The sequence below is a fragment of the Colius striatus genome, chromosome 11 (assembly GCF_028858725.1).
Source record: "Colius striatus isolate bColStr4 chromosome 11, bColStr4.1.hap1, whole genome shotgun sequence".
NCBI classification, from domain to species: domain Eukaryota; kingdom Metazoa; phylum Chordata; class Aves; order Coliiformes; family Coliidae; genus Colius; species Colius striatus.
In genome coordinates this window covers 27,064,736-27,086,341 of record NC_084769.1, presented here as the reverse complement: position 1 = coordinate 27,086,341, position 21,606 = coordinate 27,064,736, and the positions used below count along the sequence as shown (strand labels likewise).

At 36.9% G+C, this 21,606-nt stretch overlaps 2 protein-coding genes across 2 annotated transcripts in view; one reads left to right on the top strand and one right to left on the bottom strand.

The window, feature by feature from the left end:
* CERKL (ceramide kinase like) overlaps window positions 1-17,260 on the top strand; it is a 55,762-nt gene extending 38,502 nt beyond the window's left edge. Inside the window, exons 5-13 of the mRNA XM_062004523.1 lie at window positions 3,496-3,638; window positions 9,045-9,119; window positions 10,522-10,699; window positions 10,952-11,020; window positions 11,366-11,394; window positions 11,479-11,587; window positions 14,906-15,002; window positions 16,225-16,400; window positions 17,179-17,260. Of these exons, the coding sequence (XP_061860507.1) occupies window positions 3,496-3,638; window positions 9,045-9,119; window positions 10,522-10,699; window positions 10,952-11,020; window positions 11,366-11,394; window positions 11,479-11,587; window positions 14,906-15,002; window positions 16,225-16,400; window positions 17,179-17,260 (958 nt within the window). The remainder of the gene's footprint in view (window positions 1-3,495; window positions 3,639-9,044; window positions 9,120-10,521; window positions 10,700-10,951; window positions 11,021-11,365; window positions 11,395-11,478; window positions 11,588-14,905; window positions 15,003-16,224; window positions 16,401-17,178) is intronic.
* Window positions 17,261-18,900: 1,640 nt separating this feature from the next.
* ITGA4 (integrin subunit alpha 4) overlaps window positions 18,901-21,606 on the bottom strand; it is a 40,032-nt gene continuing 37,326 nt past the window's right edge. The window contains exon 28 of the mRNA XM_062005003.1: window positions 18,901-21,125. Within this exon, the coding sequence (XP_061860987.1) occupies window positions 21,033-21,125 (93 nt within the window). The 3' untranslated portion in view covers window positions 18,901-21,032. The remainder of the gene's footprint in view (window positions 21,126-21,606) is intronic.

The window sequence follows — 21,606 nt, the reverse complement described above, 5'->3', positions numbered from 1 at the left end:
CACAGAGGTAGGTGAGAAAATATATCTGAAGATGTATATATGTAGGTATTCCAGATACTAAGGATAATTTCTTTCCAATTAAGACATGCCTTTTAGGGTGCTAGCTGAGAAAGGAGCTTGTCCTGGGAAGTATGACACCTGAGACGTGTCTTCTTGTGCAAATCCCTTCTACTCTGAGTCATATTTCAGTTGTTTCATCTTTGATCATTGAGTAGAGTCACTGGTGTACTTCTGTAAGAATTCTCTTGAATAGCCAGAAAGAACTAAGGGCAAATAGGAATGGAAGAAGCTGGAAGAAAAGAAACCTAAAGTCAATATGATGCTGGGACTTCTGAGGTGAGAAGATCCCTTTTCTTTCTAAATTAGCTGTTTATGTTGTTTTTTATTTTCCTTGTGTGGAAATCAAGTAGCTTTTATTTTCAGAGATTATAAGCAAAATGAAATTTCTGAAGTGTTTGAAAAGTGAGTTTTACAATTTCCCAAACGGCCTGGCCTCCCTCTATATGCTCATTCAATAAAACACAATAGAGAAAAACATCCTATTAAACAGCTAACTTTGGGTGCTTTTTGATATAAGATCATAAGGAAGATGAGTTACAAGGGTAATTTCTTACACTGATGTACCTAGAGATGTTGTAATAGCTATTTTCAATAGCTATTAACTAAAATCGACATAAACTCTTGAGATGTGGTCAGTGTATGCTAAAGGACTGATAGTTTGAAAAAGAGAGACATGAAACTTTACTGATCTCTCCCTTCTCCGTTATTTTGGGAGTTGTTCTTAAGAACAAGAATAGAATATTTGAAATGGGATTTTCTTTTTTTAATCATTTAAAGGCTTATGGTGTACTTCTGGTTATGTTCCTGTGAAGTCCTTTATTGACTTCCCCATTGCCCTCTAGCCTAAGAATTTTTGCGATAGATACAAATATCTTATGGGCCCCCCAGTCCACCTCAGTATTTCCCAGATAAAATTTTAATGACAGTTTTGGTTTACTGAAAATTAAACCAGGAAATGTATGGGATCTGGATTGAATTGAAAATTAATTCCACAGCAATGAAATTGTCCTACTGATGAAAAATCATGCTTTCAGCAATTCTAGCGGCTACCTGATATATCTTGTCACTATTTCCACTAAGTTTGAGAAGTCTTGCTTGTCCATTGAGCAGCATTGTGTGTGACTTGACAGGCTTCAGTTCTTTCCTATTTTGCTCTGACTTTCTGTGCAATTTTGTTCAACATTGATTTTGTATCTATCACTTAATCGCCCGTTTAGAAAATGAAATAGCACTTTTGTACCTCGTTTTAGATGTGGAAGGCACTATGGAGGGTAAGAGATAAGGTAGTTTTTGTGCTACTTCTACATGACAGAGTTCAGGTAGACCCAATTTGCCTTGAGCAAGTTTGGGTGTGACTAGAGGTGAGTTAGGTGTGGGCTGAAGGCCATCAGTCTGCTGCTCTAACTCAGCTCATGCTTTTCAAATGTTGCTGGTTTCAGATTGGCTGAAAGCTAATTCAGGTAAAAATGTATATAAAGAGCAAGACACACAGAATTTTTTTATTCATGGCACTATGTAAATGGTATAGTAGCATACAATTTCTGACCTTGAATTTCTCTCTAAGAGAGTTATGGTTCCCTATATGTTAAACAGCATGTGAAGTAAATTGAAGATTATGATTTGCAGTAATAAATTGGAACTTTGTGTCTCAGTGCTTTCTGTAAGCAATACTGCTTCTTTTTCTTTGTCAAAGCTGTTTGTTTCTGTATATAATTTATTTTCTCTGATTTCTCCAGTTCCCACTCAATTTTGCAAACTCATAAATATGTGTCGTATCTTGTATACTCCCCCCCTTTTGCTTACAGACACTGGAAGTTTAGGTACTTTACCAAGTTGGCACTGTGCTTTTTTTTCCCTGCCTTGAGGCCAAGCTTTGGTGACAAATAGAGAGAGTGCACTTGTGATGCTGCTATCTCAGATGCATTTTCTTTTTTGTACAGTGACAGAAATATACAATCCACCTTCATTTCTTCCCTAATCAGGATTCTAAGGCATTAGGGATATTGTTTAGAGTAGCCTAGGTTAGTCAGACTTTAGTAAATAGTTGATTAACAAACTTATGTCTGATGGTTAGACAGACGCTTCTTCCTCTGAGAAGCCTTCTCCAAGGTCTTAGTCACACCTGTTCGCTCAAGACTTTGTATTCCTTATGCTAAGCAGGTTCTCCCTGAGTAGCTTTGGAATTCCTGGTCCCTGATGGTAACTCTCTTTCCAGCCAAAAAGACAACTCTTGATGATTAATTCTAAATTAATAAAAATAAAAGCAGTATTTTTATGTTATTCCTTGGACTCCTCATCTATTTCTTATAACAACAGACTCCCCAAATCAGAAGGAAATAGATCTGTGTGGCAGAAATGTGTAAGCCTAGGAATAAACCACTTTAAACTGAAAATGAGGCAAAAGACAGGAGATGACTCCTGATAATGAGCAGGAAAAATGTGTGCTCCAATGTTAGAAATTAAAAAATAGGTAGGAAATAATAATAGGAACTGAAGAAAAATATTAAAAGAGTTGAAATAATTTAATTATACATTTCGTAACATAATGAGCATTTTCTTACATAGAGCTTACCAGTTTTGTCTGGCTGAATTACTGGATATAGTTTCACAACTACATTCAAATATATATACATTAAAAAAAGTAAAATTAAGTAAACCTAAAGTAAACCTGATATTTGTGTTGTAAATGCTTGGAATGTACTATTACTATTTTTATCATTAAAATTTATTCACCTTAAAAACATTTAATTTTCAAACATCACTTATTTGGAGAATCACTTTAATAGTTACTTAAATAATCAAAACCAAAAGATTTTTGCTCTAACAGAGCTTTTACAGGCAAATACATTCCTCTCTATAGCCACAGCAGGTGGGAGTTTAATTACATGCTCCAGAAGCAGTGATTAAGTACCTTCATGCAAAGGATTTCTGGCAATAGGGGTTTTATACCTTGCTAAATCCCTCAGCTGGCTACATGGATGTGTAAATATCTGTTTTCAAATATCTTGGATTCTATTGTAATATTTGGTGAGTTGTTATTTATAAGGGCAAGTAAAAAGCCTTGGAATGCTTGTGTGGGGGTCAGCATTGAAAGATTTAAACTTTCCCAGTGAGGCACTTGAGCATGTGCTTAACTCTTTCATCTGGTCGGTTTGTGTGCATAATGTGTGACAAGGTAAGAGATACTTTGTATTTTGTTAATTATATTTACTCCTGCTCAGACAGATGAAAGCACAAAATAAGGATGCTTATATCTTGTTAGTTAACATTCACTGATCTGACAAAAAAGCACCCTAGCTTGTTCTTAAAGACAGAAAAGATTTGAGGTATTTGTACTATCATTATGTGTATGATGTGTGATATCTGCCTTCCACTTGTTTGCTCACCTGTGAAAAAGTTCATTTTTAACTATTTAGGATTTTTGTTTCGTAATAGGGTAGTTTGTGTCGGCGGAGATGGATCTGTCAGTGAAGTTGCTCATGGTCTACTACTTAAAGCCCAGATAGATGCTGGAAAAGACACAGATTATATACCAATGCCAGTCAGAGCACCAGTTCCTCTTGGAGTTATACCAGCGGGTGAGACTAAAAGATACTGTTACATTTTCTAAGTCATCTGTTTTAAGTTCTGGCACGTTTTACAGTTTTGGCTACTAAAGACAGTTGTTGGTGCTAAAGCTTCATTGACTTAAGGGAGCTATTGAATGAATGTCCTAAATTAGTGATTTAGATTGATTGCAAATGACTAGATTTTAAATCATTATGATAATTTATAGTAATGGCACAGATGAGTTCTTTGCCTAAAGGAAGAAGCTCGGGAAGACGAAAACTGAAATAATTTTCAGCTGATCCGTGCAAAGATCAAGTTTTGCACTTATTTGCTGCCAGAAGTGATACCAAATGAAAACTTTGTTTTCTAGAATTTCCTTAATATAAAGCCATGCTGTTTCACTTTTCTCTATACTTTTTCTTGGCAGGATTCTCTGTTGGATTCATGCTTAGGGACTATTTTTAAATAGTGTCCCAGGAATACATTTTGTGGATCATATTAAAAGAAAAAAATACTGTGCACTTCTACAGATCTGAAGCTGCATGCATCTCTCTTGAAAAATCTTCTTTTTTTTTAACTTGTACTTGCATCTTGTGGTTTTGTATGGTTGTTTTTTTCATGTGAGTGTGTTTCTCTTCCTCACAATTTTTCTATTTGCCCTTCTTGAATATAACTTGGGCCAGTCAGGGAGCCTTAGCTAGAATTACTACATGCAGGGTCAACTCTGGACTTTAAAAGAGGAGGGGTATTTTTGCACAGATGTTACCCTCCAGTGTGTGTGTTGATATGACTATTTGCTGTAATTTCACAGATGTTTTTAACTAGTAAGGAAAAAAAATCTTGCAGCTAGGTGAACAGCAAATGATTGTTTTCAATTTCCTGCAAAAAAAGAAGCATGTTACTTCTGAACTGAGCGAGCAGGTTTTAAATGCTCTGACCTGCTTTGCACTTCTAAAGGCAACATGAAGTCAGGGACTAGTTACTGGTAAAAGAATAAACAAATTGCATCAGTTTTTTTCAAGTTAAAAAAAGTTGGAAATGTATTGCTAAAAGATACAGTACTCAAAAGGACGTATGAAGCAAATGAATCTGTGTACAGCAGTTGGACTGTCACTAATCGGTTCAGCTGCTATGAATATCTTGATGGTGTTGAGATGGAACCTCTTCAGCACTTGATTCCATGCTGTTTGAGTATGCCTAGGTCACTGTGCCTCTTCATTAGTGCTTACCCTCTTCAATTTAAGACAAATATGTCATGCTTAAAGATTTGTAAACCCAAAAGAAAGCTGTATGCTGTTGCATAGAGTGCCATAGACGTTTTTAAAAGGGAGTGCAACCAATTTATAGAATAATGTTATGACAAACTCCCTAATAGGTTGATAAACTATAGATGATGTATATTTTATTTCTATATAGTTGATATTAAAAAAAAATAGATAGGAAACAGTTAAGTATGACACTTGTGTACATGAAAAAGATGGGACTCAACAGTCACTCTCACCCCCCTTCTCTGAAATTCAGTGTAACAAATTATTAGGATTCTCCAGCTGAGTAAAAGTAGAAAACTGTGAATGGCTTAAAATCTGTTCCTATCCTGTATTGTAAGTAGTTAAGACAACATTTTCAAGTTTCAGCCAACTTGACGGGAAGGAGCTGCTCTTGAAACAATATACCTCCTGAGCACAAAGGTCCAGAGGGGAGTGTGTTGGTACTAAAATACTGGGCCACCTTATTCTGGTCCAAATCAAATGGCTGAGATGTGGGGAAGCCTGCAGTTGTACTGCTGGCCATTAGCGAGAGCGTTTGTTGCTATGGGAACTACGGCTAAGAAACTGTACGGAGGGGGAATGGGAGAAGAGGGAGGGGGATCTGGAAGGACATTAAAAAAGCTATCCAGTTGTTACAGAACAAGAGACAATCTGCATCTGGTGGCTGTGAACCTTTTGGTCCTAAATGGTTCATTTAAATAAATTAATGATTTCCAATTAATTCAGAAAATAAAATATTACTGAGGGACTGCTAATTTCTGTGATATTTCAGGCAAAGAACCAAAATGTTGGTGCAGTTTTCATCAGAATTTTAGATATGCTTGGCTAGGAAGTCATTACATCACATTTATCTGTTTGGATGGGGGAGACATTAACAGCCTTATGAATATTCATGTTGTCTGGTTAATTAAGTTAATTGTACTGCAGAAGTGCTTGCACTTCCAAGGACATTTTTTTTTCTTTACAATTTCTGTTTGGTATCTTCATCAGTCATTCTTTACATGACCTGCTGATACTTTGTCCTTACTGTGATGCTTTAGCACGTTTCCATAGGAAGGAGATTGTAGGAAGTTGTTTGTAATATCAGGCAAATGGGTTAATATTTTGAACAAAATTATATATTTTTGAACAATAAAATCTCCCCAGTTTCTGTTTGAAAGAGTGGTGGTGAGAGAGATGCTGAAGCTGTATGGGTGAACCCTTTTTTTGACAGAATGAGTAGTTTGAATGAGATGTAAGAATGTGACTGTTAGTAATCTGTGAGGTGTGCAAGCCCATACTTAAGGTTATTAAGTTCTGAAGTAATATAGTAGTCTTCATGGGAACCATCTTGTTAATGGTAACAAGTAATCTGATCTTACACAGGGAGAAAAGGTTTAGATGAACGGGGAAGGTCAATAATAGCATTAAACCCACTATTATTACACCACAAAATTTAAATCAGCAAAGATTGGTTTCTATTTTTTTTGATGATAACTTTCATTGTTTTGGATCCATTTATAAGCTTTTCTCTGTATGTGTGGCATCCTGCTTGTAGAGGACCTAGATAATGAGGCACACTGTTCAGTCATTGTAGGGATCAAAATACAGTTAAGGTTTTCAGAGAAGGTGATTGGACTTGCTACTGCAAAACTGCACTTGTTCTACATCTTTGACTTGGAAGGCTGGATGTGTTACTTATGTTTTTGGAAACAGACAGATCTTGCTTTATTTTCCCAGGAGTCATGAAAGGATGGGATTTTGCCTTATTTACTTCTGCAAATGTTAATGAGCTCCACAGATTTAAGAGAAGGATGCAATTACTTGTGCCTATCCTGTTTAGTAAGACTGAGATTTAACTCTCATTAAAGTCAGTATGAAGATTAGTATTGACTTCAGCTGTGGTCATTTGTTATCTTGCTGCCATCTGTATTCAGAAAATTACTCTTAAGTTAGTTTTCAGACATACCAGGTCTGGTCTTCAGAAGTATATTCTGCCTTGTGCTCTTTTGTTAGCTTGCTCTTCAGTGACAAAGAAAAATACTTTTTCAGTATAAAAGCTTCCTTATAGTCATTTTACAGGAAGTAAACACAAATTACATGACTTGTAATGATCTGCTCTTTGTGTCTTTGATTTCCTCTGTTTTGGAGAGGTTCCCATAAAAGTTGGAAAATATTGCTTGAAGGAAATATTTGAATACTTTTGAGCTAATTCTTTAGCTAGCTTCACTGAGTAAGCAGAATTAGTTGAATCTAGAGTTTAAATGTCATAAGTCATTCAAACATGAAATGGTGTTGGGCATATACTTGTGTTACTCTGAAGAATTGCTTTTTGGGTCAAGACTAAATATTTTTTCCCTGAATTTTCCTTATAGAACTGTATTTTATGTTCATTGGATTGAAAAACCTCACTATTTTGTATAGTAAATGGTGTCTAGAGCTATGTTTTTGCCCTTTTTCATGCATATGGTACAGAAAGGAAAGCTCAAATTACTTTTAGTTGAGTTTTTGGATATAAGTTATTGGATAGAAATGATTGAAATTGTAATATACTTAATAAACTGGACTTCCTGACAATGTATCTAGAGAGACTTCCTTTTGGGAGAAAAAAAACAGACTTGCATTTAGCTTTTCATGTTGCCAGTTTATTCTTCTTTCAAAGTACTTAGTAATCCCAACTTGCTGGGTTAATTTACACATGACATTTTTTTAGGGAAAGGAGAAAAAAATCAATAGTATTATCACCTAGAAAATTCTGCTAAATTAAAACTTAAGGCAAGTTTACCATCTAGAATCATCTATTGCTGCTGTAACATATTAAATAATTCAAGCAACAAGAAAATGATTTGAAAATCAAACCAAACTCATTCCTTAATGGAATTTTGGTTCTAAATGGTTCTTTGGAAATTTTTGTTATTTTAATTAATGTTATTGAATTATTCATCCCTTCATCAGTGATATGAAGAAGCTCAATATCCTGCCTGCTTTGGTGGCAGGCCCTGGTTCTTTATTTTTGCAGAAAAAAATCCTACAGCTCTGTTGCATGGCTAAGGAATGGGTGTGATCAATGAGAAAAATCAACTTGAAATTCTGTTAAAACTATACTGATTTAGAGAAAAAGCAACCATTCTTTGTTCAGAACTTTTACAGTAAGTTGATGTTTAAAAGTAAGCTCATACACAAATACACAATATGCTATATATGAAAGTAGAAGGGCAAAATTTACATGTATGTTCGTGTTTCTTACACAGGTAAAGTGACTTGACAGGTCAGTCGCCATCAAACATGGGTGTCCAAAACCATGCTGCTTTCTTTTACAAGCTCATAGCTCGTTACCCACTCTGTCTTCCAAATCCATGCACACTTGCTAGTTCTTGACCCTTTTTTCCTGTTTACCAGCTGATTTACTACTTATTCCCTTGTTTCAAACTAATAAATGAATCTCTTCTATCCAGTGTCTAGTATCACAACCGGTCTGCCAGTGGCCAGGCAATTGCAAAGATGAGTTAGGTCAATTTTAATGTACTGAAATGCAAGTCAACAATTTGTCAAGCATGTGTCAAATTCTGCTTTTTCTCTGGTTTTCAGTCATTAATATGCTCTCATATGTAAAGCCAATGTGCAGTAATTAATTTTATTCAGTGTTGCTTCTAAGAACCTGAAATGTAGCCTGCAAGAAGCACAGCAGAGACTAGAGACTAGTCTCTAGCAGAGACTAGATCTAGTAAGCTTTTGGCTGGGGAACAGTTTGACCCTGGCTCAGTATTGTATTATTTTTCTAACTTAAAAATATTCCCCAAAGGTATTTTATTAGATAATCTGCCTTCTAGTACAGTTCCTGAATACAGCGTTTAGGTATGGAAGAAGTGCTTTTAGGGAGATGAGTATAAAAAAGAAAAAAAAAGGCAATTTTTGCAAAGGCTTTTTTTTTCTCCCCTCTTAATGGTTGATAGGACACTTAAGAATCAATTTGGAGAGAGGATCTTATAGAGCTCTGGAAGTCTTAATGATATTAATTTGTACTATTCAGCATTTCTACTGTTACCAACACTAAGTAATTTGTGGGGAAGCTTCCTTGTATTGAAAATACAGTAAATGTCTTGGTGTTTATATATGTTGTATATATTTTTTTCTTGCTACTCCATATCTCTTTCTTATTTTTACAATAGTTTACATTTGCTTTTACAGGTACTACTAATATTTTGGCCCACACTCTCTATGGTATTAAGCATGCAGTGACTGCAGCCTTGCACATTGTAATGGGTAAATATTTTAACATATATTATCAGATGTTAAATAATGAAGCAGCATTTAGAAGTTTGCCATAACCAGTAGTTTACTAATAAAAGTCTATAGTAGTTTAATTATGCCCTAACACTGTAAAGTAAACTGTAAGAATTTTAAACCCATAGTTCTTTGAGAGTAATTTAGTAGATTGTGGACTTCATCTTCTGGTAATTGAAATCTGCCATGGAATAATGTCTGATTTTGACATTTAAACCCTGTTACTGGTGTTCTTTTAATGCAAAAAGTAACCTTTTCCAATCTGGATTATGTGAATAGTATTACTCTCTGTGTTATTATGCAATGATGGGTTGTGTAATCACTTGATTATTTTAACACATGGGCTGGAGACAATAGGGAGCTATGCAATACTTTCACCTGAGGAGGTGGTTAGGATTGGGCTTTTCAGGAATGTGTTGCCTTATTTCTGAAAAAGTATCACTCATCTGTTTAGTTCTGTGCATATTTCTCTTAAATGCTATCAATTCTGTAAGAAAGCTTCATTACTGGAAAAAACTATCACTTGCTGTTTGATCTGTACAATAAATAGATTTTTGAATGTGAAAATATAATTATGCTGAAAGGAAAAGCTAGGTTGCTAATGTAAACATTATTTTTGGGTCTTGGGAAATAGCAAACATTTAGCTGAGCAATATTAATATCCTCTCAGTGCAAGTTTTCTTTAGGATACATTTTTTTTTTTTTCTAAATTAAAAAAAAAATGAGGAAGGTTGAATATGTGTTTTCTAGACCTTGCAGTGTAGATCAGCAGTGGAACAGCCTTTGCTCTCTTTCTTAGATAGTAATACATAAGCCTTTACAGGCAAAATCTGAAACTGTATCTTTTAATCAGAGACACTCAATTTAATGCAAACTATTTAGGTCCTATTATAGAAAAAAATATCTACCCTGTCTCAAGCAGAATTAGATCTCTAAGTTCTTCAGCTGTGAACATAAATGCACTTGAGACCTGTACTGAAGTATTCTCACATCTCCTCTAGTACAATGCTCAGTCTTTACAAATATTTGGTGAAAAGGTTGCAAATATTTGTCTCAGTAGTACAATTTCTTTGATCCTAAGTCTTGAAAATTTAATAGAAGTGAGTCAGACCCTTTGCAGCCTGATGCAGTAGTGGAATATTCACCCTAACTGAAATATTTTTGAAGCATCTGACCGTTATTGTCTGAAATTACTGCTTTTATGGAATCTTAATCTTACCTCAAGTGATTCTGGTTTCCATTAGTGAAATGTGACTTCCTAAAAGAGAGGAGTCTCCCCCCACCTCCCTACAGTGAATTTATGGGAAAAAGATGTGGTAAGTTGTATTCCATTTGAAAGAGAGATGTTATTTGTGATTTCTGGTCTGTGTTGGAATTCTAGGACATATTCAGGCAGTAGATGTCTGTACTTTCAGCACTCCCAGGAAGCTGCTGCGGTTTGGGTTCTCAGCTATGTTTGGTTTTGGTGCGAGGACTCTCGCTTTGGCTGAGAAGCACCGTTGGATGCCCTCCAGTCAGCGGAAGGATTTTGCTTTTATCAAAACACTGGCAGATCTCAAGTATGTCATGAGCTGTTATAATTTATCTTGTATTTCTCATTTTCTTGAGGAAAATGCAGTAATTAATGTGGTAAAAATCTTCTTAACTGCAGACAGATTTAACTCAGATGTGATGTATATCCCTCTTACAAGTTAAAGAGGAGATAAATTCTGTATTTCAGCATGTCCTTAAAATCATCTTAACTTGGATAAAGGTCTGTATAACTGTCAGAATGTTGGTTTAAGTGGTAGTAAACATCAATAATTTTCTAGGCCAGAGGAATGTGAATTGTCATTTCTACCTCAACAAATTCCCCAGGAAGACTCTCATGAGAATGGCAGGTAAGTAAAACTGAGTCAAACAATTCTTAAGCTACAAAAATGTGTCTTTGAAGATAAAATTGTACAAATTCTTATATTTTCTCAAATTTGATTGTCGAGTAAAACAATCTTAAAAAAGAAACCCAAATGACTTATTTTGACAACTGCAAACATATAAACTTTGTAAAACATTCCCTATAGACTACAGAGGATTTGTTACAAAGCACTCTTGCTCTCAGTATTTCTGGTTTATTCAGTACTGTTAATCCTTTCTTCTATTGAGATCTTACTTTGTTTCTAAAGTAGACTTTAAAATGTGCTAAAATGACTTTATATTATTTTACTTGCATGTTTCCACCCTTTTAGAAAAAAGAAGGAGAAAACTAAAAAAAAAGGTGAGGTTTTGCCTTTATGATTATTTAAAAGTGAACCATGACTGGTTAAACTGGAGTAATTTAGAATTACTCTGTTATATTTAGGTAGCAAGGATCAGTGGCACAAAATTGAGGGTCACTTCCTGAATGTGAGCATTATGGCAATCCCTTGTCTGTGTTCAATGGCACCAGGAGGCTTGGCACCTAATACGAGGTCAGTAGGGGTTTAGAGAATTAGTCATGTCTATAAATTGTGACATCTTACCTTAAGACCTTGGCTTTTCTGAGAACACAAGCCTGTGTTTAGGTAGTCTGGTCCCTCTGGAATGGGGGAGGGAGCATGGACTGCAGCAGACTCGATAATCCCGGGAACTGTAATCAGTTTTTGGATCAGGCAAATAAGGTCAAGCAGTCTAACTAGAATAATGAGTGGATAATTGCTGTGATTAAATTAGTTGGCAAGTCTGACTTAAGTCGTAGTCATCGAGCAGTCATCTGTTGTAGGATTTGGCTCTATGTAGATGCTTCATTTTTTTGTTTTATTGGGTTTTTGTTTGTTTTGGTTTTTTTTTCCAAATATAAAGGTGCTTCTCATCTGCTTTACAGCCAGAAAAAATGAAGTACAAAGCTTTCTCCTGTTATGAAGAAGTGACATTTATGCTTGTGTTTCCTTCCCCTCACTCCCCCCACCCCGCCCCAGGACTCAGGAAATGCAGCTTCTACATACTTGTAGGTTTTGGGAAACAAATCTAGTTGCTGACATTAACTCATTTTGACACATCTTATTGTGGAGAGCATACTTTGTGGAGATCAAAGCAGTTATCAGGTGATAAATATTTGTACTTGATGTATCCAGTTGACCATTAAGCAGAATAGCAAGTACAAGACTTTGTAGTTGTACATGAAATACCACACTCTACCTCCAAAAAAAAAAAGAGCAGAAACTCATGAATGTGTGTGTGTCTATTAAAAACCTCCAGCTTTCAGGGAAGTTTTTAGAATGATTGTTTTTTTCCCATGATTATGACTGGATGAAAATATGTGCCTTAGAACTGATCAAGTACCTTTCTTTAAAATTACTATCTGATTGGGTAGAATTTGACTTCTTTGAAACAAGCTAAAAACAAATGTTTTTGATGAAACTCATGCTGAGAAGGATCCGTTGCTGCAGGGGTCCTGCCAAGCCTCCTGTGCCCCAAAATGGGTCCCAATGCTGTCTCCTCTTAGGAATTTCCTTTGTTCAGCATTTATTGTGTTCCATACCAGTCAGTGGAAAAATTCTGACAAGAACTGGAGAAATCATTCTTTTTTACTTTGGTGTTCTCTTTCCATCTGTTCTGGCACCTGTTTCTCAGTCAAAGAGAAATTCTATGACAACTCCATGCAGTTATTGCAGGTTTGAATGAGCCTATTTCTCTCCCAGTGTAGTTGCTCAGTGGATCCCCCTATCCATTTATATAAGAACATCTTTTATTTTTCCCTCTATTATAAAAGTCCTCTTAGAAGTACAGTCAGCTAAATAGGGTGGGAAGAGTAGACTTTTCAGACAGGTGCTTCATTTCTCATAATGAATAGCACTGGAAAACAGAAATGTTGCACTAACTGTTAGAGACTCAAGATCTGTTGCAGAAGTGTCAGCTACACTCAGTGAGGCTTCTCCACTCACCTGTTTTCTCCAAGAGGTTTGTGTCATGTGAAGACATTTGAAGACGAATGAAGGCTTTGACTGCTGCCTGTGACTGTAGTTCCACTAGTCTAAATTTGCAGAAATGTATCAGGATACATTTAACTGTCTGCCCTGTGTGAGTCACATGGGATGTTTCTCACAGCATTGGTGGTGTGCTTCACTGCAGATTGGACTTTCAGTAGAGTTACTGAGAGTTCTTGGTCATCTCTGAAGATCAAAGGCCGGAGTGCAGAATACGTTGCCCAGTAGCCTGCTGTGCCCTTTTACTGCAGCAGATGTGATAAGGAGGCAACTTTTTCAATTTTAACGTCCCTGTTTTTTAAATCAGCAAAATAATGCCAGGTGACTTGTTTATGGAAAAATTAGCATCCTTGATTGTGCTGTATCATGGTCTGAGAACATTCCTGAGGTGGTTGGCAGTAGCCAGAGAAATGTGAGTGGGGAGAGATCTGTGATAGTAGGCTGGAGGTATTTTTTTAAACATTATTAACCTATTTTCCAAGCATTACAGAATCACAGAATGGTGGGGCTTGGAAGGGACCTCAGAGATCATCTAGTCCAACCCTCCTGCTAAAGCAGTTCCACCCTAGATCAAGTCACAGAGGAATGTATCCAGGCAGGACCTGCTGCATGCATGCATGCTAAATAAATAAATATATATGTAAGTGCACGTATGTTCAGAAGACATGAAATATACCATCCGTATATAGAATACAATCTCAACAGTGAATGTCATATTCATCACTCTCATTGAACATTGATTTATCTCTATATCTTAGGACTTAAGCATAGTTGCACCGAGATTCAGGTTGTTTCCTTCTTGCAACAAGGTACAGTTATGTTAAGAAATCTGTGAATTGATACTAGCTGATTGTCTGACCCAGCTTCCCTAAGATGTTAAATATCAGTAGTGGCTGGATCCTTAGGATCATCAAGTATCTGCACTGTGGGGTCTCTTCTGGATTGATCTTCAGTATATTACTGGTTTATCTTGTACAAAATTCCTTTAGTTTTTAACTGGTTTTTTTGCTTTGTGAAATGTATTATAGAGCTGTGCTGAGAGCTGTGAAGAGTTTGAGTAGCAGCATAGTTGAAGATCAGGATATTTTGTCAGGGCAGCACAAGTGTTAATGGAGGAGGTGACTGAACCCATCTGCACTGGGTGCTTTATGTGATGGTGATGGGCTTGCATGTGTCATGGGAAGGGTTTACTCATAAAGTTCTGCCTCACAACATTTGTGGTAATCATGGTTTTCTGGAGAGAAAAGGGAAAAGATAAATATGTGATCCCAAATGTTTAAAAACCATTTGTTATGTAGAAAAGCAAGGTTTTTAAAATTTGCAGGATCACAGAATCCTAAAGGTTGAAAGGGACCTTGAAAGATCATCTAGTCCAACCTCCCTGCCAGAGCAGGACCACATAGAGTAGGTCACACAGGAACTCATCCAGGTGGGTTTTGAATGTCTCCAGAGAAGGAGACTCCACAATCCCTCTGGGCAGCCTGTTCCAGTGCCCTGTCACCCTCACAATGAAGTCTTTCCTTACATTTCTTTGGTTGTAGGTATAATGCTCAATAAATTATGGATATTGATAAGTGAGTATGACTTTATAAATATGGTATATCTTATAAATATATTGATGCTCAATACCCTCAGTTGCATAGTTTATGTTGAGCTGTTGTGGGATGGTGGCAAAAAGATTTATGAAAACATTGAGATTATTCTCTATTAAATTACTCTTGCTGTTTGGGTTTTTTTTTTTTCTTGATCTAGACTAGTGAAGAGCCCGTTAAACTTCCAAATGAATGCTTGCTCTTTTGGGAACTAAATTGATCTGCTTTTCAGGTTGAACAATGGAAGCATGGCACTTATTGTTGTACGAAATACTTCTCGAACGGAGTTTATAAAACATCTGAAAAGATACACCAGCATAAAAAATCAGGTACTGTTAATTGCAATCTGGTGGTTATAAAAAGAACAGTTAATTGGGAAGGTACACATGCTGCAAGAGTTAATGTTAGCATCCTCATAAGGAGACTTAGCTTCCTGTCAGAATACATTAGCCCCCTTTTTATCTGATTTTTTTTTTTAAATCACTAGCCTAATGCCGATTAGCCTATTTCAGCCCATCTGTTATGGTTTAAATTGTATTTGTGTTATACTGTAGTTTTATGGGTGTAAAGCCCTTTCACCACAATAAAGGAAATGCATGCTGGGTTTAAATGTTGTGTAGTACAGAGATCAAGAGGGCAGACTGGGGAGGCATCATGCAACTCTGTCAGAAACAGGTAAAGTCTGTAATTTCAGCAGATCCCCGCATGCTGTGCTGGTAGCAGTGGGTTATGACGTGGATTTTTGGCAAGTATGCGTTCCATCTAGTTATGAATGTTTGCGGAACTGCATTTCAATACTGTGGTCATTACTCTCTCTTTGAAGAGAAAAATGAAGCATCCAAACACTGTTCCTTATTGCTGTCCTAGAGACCCAATGCAGAGCCTAAGCACCCTCATACTTGTTCGGATATTTCAGGGTTATGTGAAATCATTTTCCTGAGAAGATTTAGGTTTCAGTTCACCAAGAGTCAGAGAGTTTGGGGGACAGGCCGGTGACAAATCCATGTGACAGCACTAACGGCTGCATTTACGAAACAGCTTATGCTTTCCAGTTATGCTTTTGGCGGAAGGCTTTGCTTTTCTCTCTGCCTTTGTACTTAGGAGGGTCCACATCTCCTTATCTTCAAATTTAAAATGATCATTTACTAGAATCCCAACTAGCCTTGTTTAGGATGGGATTCCTGATAACAGTGAGCAGAGTACAGGAAAAAAACCACTTGGACTTTCACATATCCTGGAAGCATGTGCTGTGTTGGTATGTGCAAAATACACCTCCTCACCTTTAGATTGAGCAAGTCCCATATGGGAATGCAGATAGGACTTTTTTTTTTTTTCTTTTTTTTTTCCTGAGGCACTATTTAGGATAAAAATAGCATGTTAATCTGTAAGTGCTGGCTGGAGTATATAATGCCTCATGTGGTCAAAGCTTGAGACAATTTACTTAAGACAAAACAAAAAAGCAAGCTTTTTAATTTCAAGTAATCCAGCTTGTTGCTAAGCTACCACCTATATCTTTCATCTTCAATTAATATGAGTCTGTGTTTGGTTTAGTTCAATTTTCCCTTTGTTGAGACCTACACAGTTCAAGAAGTAAAAGTACAACCAAGGCTGAAAAGTGAGCGTGATGCCGAAGAAAATACATATTTGCATGCTGCTTCTGCAGAAGGAAATTACCCTTGGAATATAGATGGAGACTTAATGAAAGAAGCATCACAAGTTCACATTCGGTAAGGCCAAGTATTGCATTTATGGACAGTATACCTGTACCAGATTAGTCCTGCAGGCTTAAGTGGTCTGCATCTCTATATAGTACACATGACAACAGAGTGTGGTAAAAGCTGTAAGAACAGTACTATTGTGTTCTGCACAGTCTAGCTCTTTTGTCATTGTTTGGGTCTCTGCCCTGTTGCCTTGTGCCCATCTTTGGAAAGGTTTTTTATGACCCACATGGCCTTCCTTTCTGCTGTTTCATCAGCTTCCAGCTCCATTGCTTCTTTTCTTTCTGTCTGTTACTTTTATCCCTATACTTCTTAGAGAACAGATGTACATAAAGGCCTGCGGCTCTTGGGAGAAGCTCCTTTTGGAATAAGGATTCCTGTTTGGAAAGTAGTGTGTGAGGTTAATGAAAACTTGTAGCTGTTCTATTGTGAGAAACTTGGTTCTGCTTGAGAATAGTCCTCATATTTAGGATCTAAGAAAGAAACTATGAATGCAGAGGGAAATAGGAGGGTCATCAGTGGAATTCAATGGGCAGTGGCTCATTCTTCTGCAATGCAAACAAGATTAGTTGAAGACACAAGGTTAGAGTAACTGGTATGTAAAACAAAAGGCATATATTATAACATGATATATAAGAGATACTTCTAAAGACAACCTTATAGGAATTGTCAAAATGGAATTCACCTAATATAGCAGTTTATACATCTTCTCATCCCCAACATCCAAACCTGGCAAACTCTGTAAGAGTTAACAAAATTGATGAAGTTTGACTTTCTTACTTTACAGGGTGCATCCTCAACTTATTGATCTCTATGGAGTCAACACTGATGACCTGGAGAGTTCCCAAGCAACATGCAATTGCATATAGAAGGGACGTACTGACAGTTCTGTATTACAGAATCCTTTTCTTACCTCTGAACACAGCTTTCCAAGGTCCCAGGCTTTCAGTCACTGAGTTCAGTTGTTGTAGCAGAAACTTAACTGGGATTGATCACGTACATATTTGGGGTCTGAGTGCCCATCAGAATAAAGAAAATACTTTTCTTTCTTTAAAATTTTTCTAGCTTTTGCAATAAATCTAGTATGAGATACTGTTAAGTCTATTGCTGCCATCCATGTTGTCAGGTAACTCAGATCAGAGCTGCTGAGTGGAGGCATGGTACTACCTCATGCTGGAGAATGGTGGCAAAATAGAGATTTATTTATTTACTAAATCAACTACTTCCACTTCTAGTTACCATTTTTAAAATTGCCTTAATGTATTTGCTTTCAAACAATTGCTAGTTGGAGTAAGATGTAAGAACATACCAAGTAATGCAAAAGAATCTAGCTTTTCTTTGTTGAAATGTATTTTAAAGACTATTATTTGCAGAAAACACATATTTAAAATTATTTTTATCTATCCTAGAACTGAAATGATATTCAGCATAGTTTTTGTGGTTGTTGAGAATAAAGTTATGTTAAATAATTTCAAGTTGACTGAAAGTTTCATAACTTCCTTATAGGGCAGAAACATAAGTGTTTGAGGGTTTTTTTTTAACTTAGTCAATATTTAATACAATTATTGAGATGACAGCAGATTAAGACTGTATTCTTTCTGGGAACTGGGTTTTTCTAAGATGATGGTAAGTACCAGGCTGACAGGTTTGTATGGCTGTGGGACCATGGAGATAACAAATATTTTCCTGGTCACTTGTCAATGAGTCGCTCAGGTGGCCCACAATCACTGCACAAAAGCTGCATTGTCTCGTGGCCAGCATCACATGCTTCAAGATCTTTCTTCAGCAAGCAGTTGGATAAAACATGAAATCCTACAGCCTGAGCCTTACATGGGATCTATAGCTACTATATTTTGAGTTTTAAAGACTACTTGTGAAAAATTCTTACCTGTGATAAATAGAGAAGACAGATAAGTGCTGCATCTAAAGTACTGCAGATGGTTATTTGCCTCTAAGAGGCAAATAGTTGTTGTGTGCAGTTTCTATGGACAAACCTGAAGAGCCGTAGAGGCCAGCTTCACAGGGACTCCCATGCCTGCTTCATAGGCAACTTGTTATTACTGGGATCCATTGCTGGCTCTGTGATCTGCAGCAGGGTTGGAGGCTGCAGAGCAGGACCAGGGGCATGGCCTTGGGCCAGAAGGGGCCTGTAGGGCCAGGTCTGGCTCTCAGGTCACACCTGCTTGCTCAGGGCTTCAGCCCATCCCGCTTCAGACCCTGTGAGGATGGAGACGACAGCACCAGTCTGCACCCCTCTGCTGCATCTCCAGGTGGAAGGAACCTCTCACTTGATACCCAGAGTCTGAATTGCAGTGAGTAGTGTCCAGTTAAACTACTTGATCCTACATCACATCAAATGCTTTTCACACATAAGGAAAATTCAAAGTAAACTTCCTAAAGTGTTCTAAGAAGGAGACTGCAGCTGCAGTTAGTGCGTTTAACTGTTTTTATTACATAACTGAAAACAAACAAAAGAACTGAAGAAACAGCATTAATGTGCTTTGCTTGTTAGGGTTCTTTTAAATAAAAGGAAATTGATGATACTTCATAAGCTTGGCACCATCAGGACATTGTACATTCATTTTTTTGTCAACCTGGTTTATTAAAGCTAACTGAATTTTGCTTCATAAGAACAGGCAGCCAACGTTTACAGGTTAATAATAAAATCTGATTAGGAAGTATACAATTTCCAAGGCAACACTATCACATGTGTTGACTTATGTAAACTATTTCAAAGATAAATAACCCTTTAGTTTCATTTCTTTGCATTGTTTTTACCTAAAAGAACGCTAATACTTCTTCCACTATTCGAGGTATATTTTTCACAATATGCTGCAATATCCAACTGGTTTCTGTTCTAAGATATTTTGGTTAAAGTGCAAAAATTCACTAAAGCCATTTGGAAGATGATAAAGCATTTCCTGGATACTCACAGACTTACAAGAAAATATTTCCTTTTTCACATACTTTATTTGGATTTTAAAAAAATAAAATATGCACATTCATTTGTCCTTGCACTGCAGAAGACTTCCGAGAGAAAATTTAGAGTGATCCACATCTTTGGCATCAAAATAAGTGAAAGGAAATTACCAAATGGTCCCCAATACCTTTAGAATCTGTGGACAACGGGGCTTTTAGGGCACCAAACAGTCTATTAGCAAAGCTGCTTGTTGAAGGCACATGCAGTTGCTTTTGAGTCCGGCGTGATGATGCAGCTTCAACACGTAGGTACATATTGCATTAATTTCTCCTTGCAGTTCAGAAAGACATCAAAGGCACGGCAAGAAAGGCCTCAGTGCATACTGCTGTGGCAATGAATTCAGTTATTGATCAAGCTGTACCTTCTCCAGTTGCACTGGGGAGCATGGTAACCCTTTTTTCCCTGGTCTGTACTATTTCACCAAAGCTAGGTGGCAGTGCAAACTTATCTAGCTGAAGATAGACGATAACCTGTAGTAGCGGAGCACTAGTTTGAACCACATTTTTATTCAGTCATGTGCCTTTTCTGCTGTGTGGCTTCTGAGGACGCCCCTTTGGATGGCAAACTTCACAAGAACTCAAGCTAGCTCTCCAAATGGCTCCCTTAAGTACTTTCAGGTAAAGGTGGCACATCTGCAGTTAAAATTTGGCCCAGTAAGGTCGGTGTTTAGAGTCTTTGGGCTATGTGTTTCTGTTGTCATGTGAAGTCTTTTTCCCTCCCCACCCAGGTCCTGGAAGAATGCCAATACTAAATACTACTATCCTAAGTACTATAGAAAAATCTTCAAATAAATAAAAATAAATACTTGCTTTATAAAACCCCCCATAGAAATATTTCACTGGAGAAGTCCAAAACATCATGGCAGCAGTATCTCAGGAAAGGATGAAACAACTATTTCTGTCATGCTTGCAAGTACCATAGTAAAGGTTGCTACAAATTTTGATCTCCAGTACATTAAGCTTTCTACAGATCCTCTAGAAAGGATTCTGCACTGTATCCCCAGGCTGCCCCATGGAATTCCCTGCTCTGAATGCACCTTTTACCTTCTTGGTTCTGGCTTGCCTGGGTGTCTTAAGTCTCTGCAGTCTTGTGACTTTTGCCTGTGAAGTCAAAGCTTACGAGGTTACCTTCAGAAGCCCGAGAGAGCTTGTCATAGCTGTTCTCTACCATCTGTGAGCTTTACTTATCGTCCTTCTATTAGTTTAAACTAACTTACCCCTGTAAAACTGCCAAAGCAAGATGAGGGAAGATTTCTTCTTGAATGTCTAATCAAAAGATTATTAAAACTTGAAAAATAATAGAGTAATTTATGCTAATGTGTTTGAGGTCTTATTTTCCAGAGTTAGCCAAATGTTACTACTTTCTAGAACTTCTTCTTTCCAGTAATTCTTCTCTTTAGTGTTCTTCTGTCTGAAACCAGATATATATATATGGCATTTTAAATACCGCTGTTAGCCTTCAAAACAAACTGGTTTACCATATTCACATGAGAAAAACAACAGTATTCTTAAGGTGTAGTCCTCCATACAGTTCAAGGAAATAAAGTGTACTGTGTAAAAGTGAGTGAGCTCCGTACCAGTTTTCATATCACTGATGTTTCTCCTGGGAATTAACCTGAATCTTAAATTCTTCATTTTAAAATCAAACATTTATTTGCCATCTTAGTCATCTTTGTTTCCATTTGTAAAACTCCAGCTGTCTCTTCTCTTTGTGTCTTGAGGGACTGGTTTGTACTGCCTTTTGAAAAAGCCAATCTGAAATACATAATTTTGGAATCTGTTGTCAGCAAATCCTTGTTATCAAATGTAAACCGTAAAAGATGAACCAAAATTAAATGCATATATATAGTGTTTATGAACAATGGTATTTACCGTTGCTTTGTTGTACCAAGTAATTAAGGGTTACTCATCAATGTGGGTTTGCTTTTTCTTTTTGAGAGGTTAATGAGTAAGGATGTGGAGACTTGGGAAGTGTAACAGACCACAGAATCTGGTATTTTTTAAAATGAGAAACAGTAATAAAACTTTCCTGTGAAATTTGTTTCATTTCCGTACAGCCGGAGAAAGTCTGCATGTGGGCAAAGGAGTTAATCTCTCTCACTTGTCAGGGAATCTGCACCCTTCACAGTTTTCTTTACTGATACATGGGATATTTTTAGCATGTTTTATGTTGCAGTTGAACATCTTCAACATTTTATTCTGGTGTGAAACTACGTTGTAGACTGTTAGTCATCAT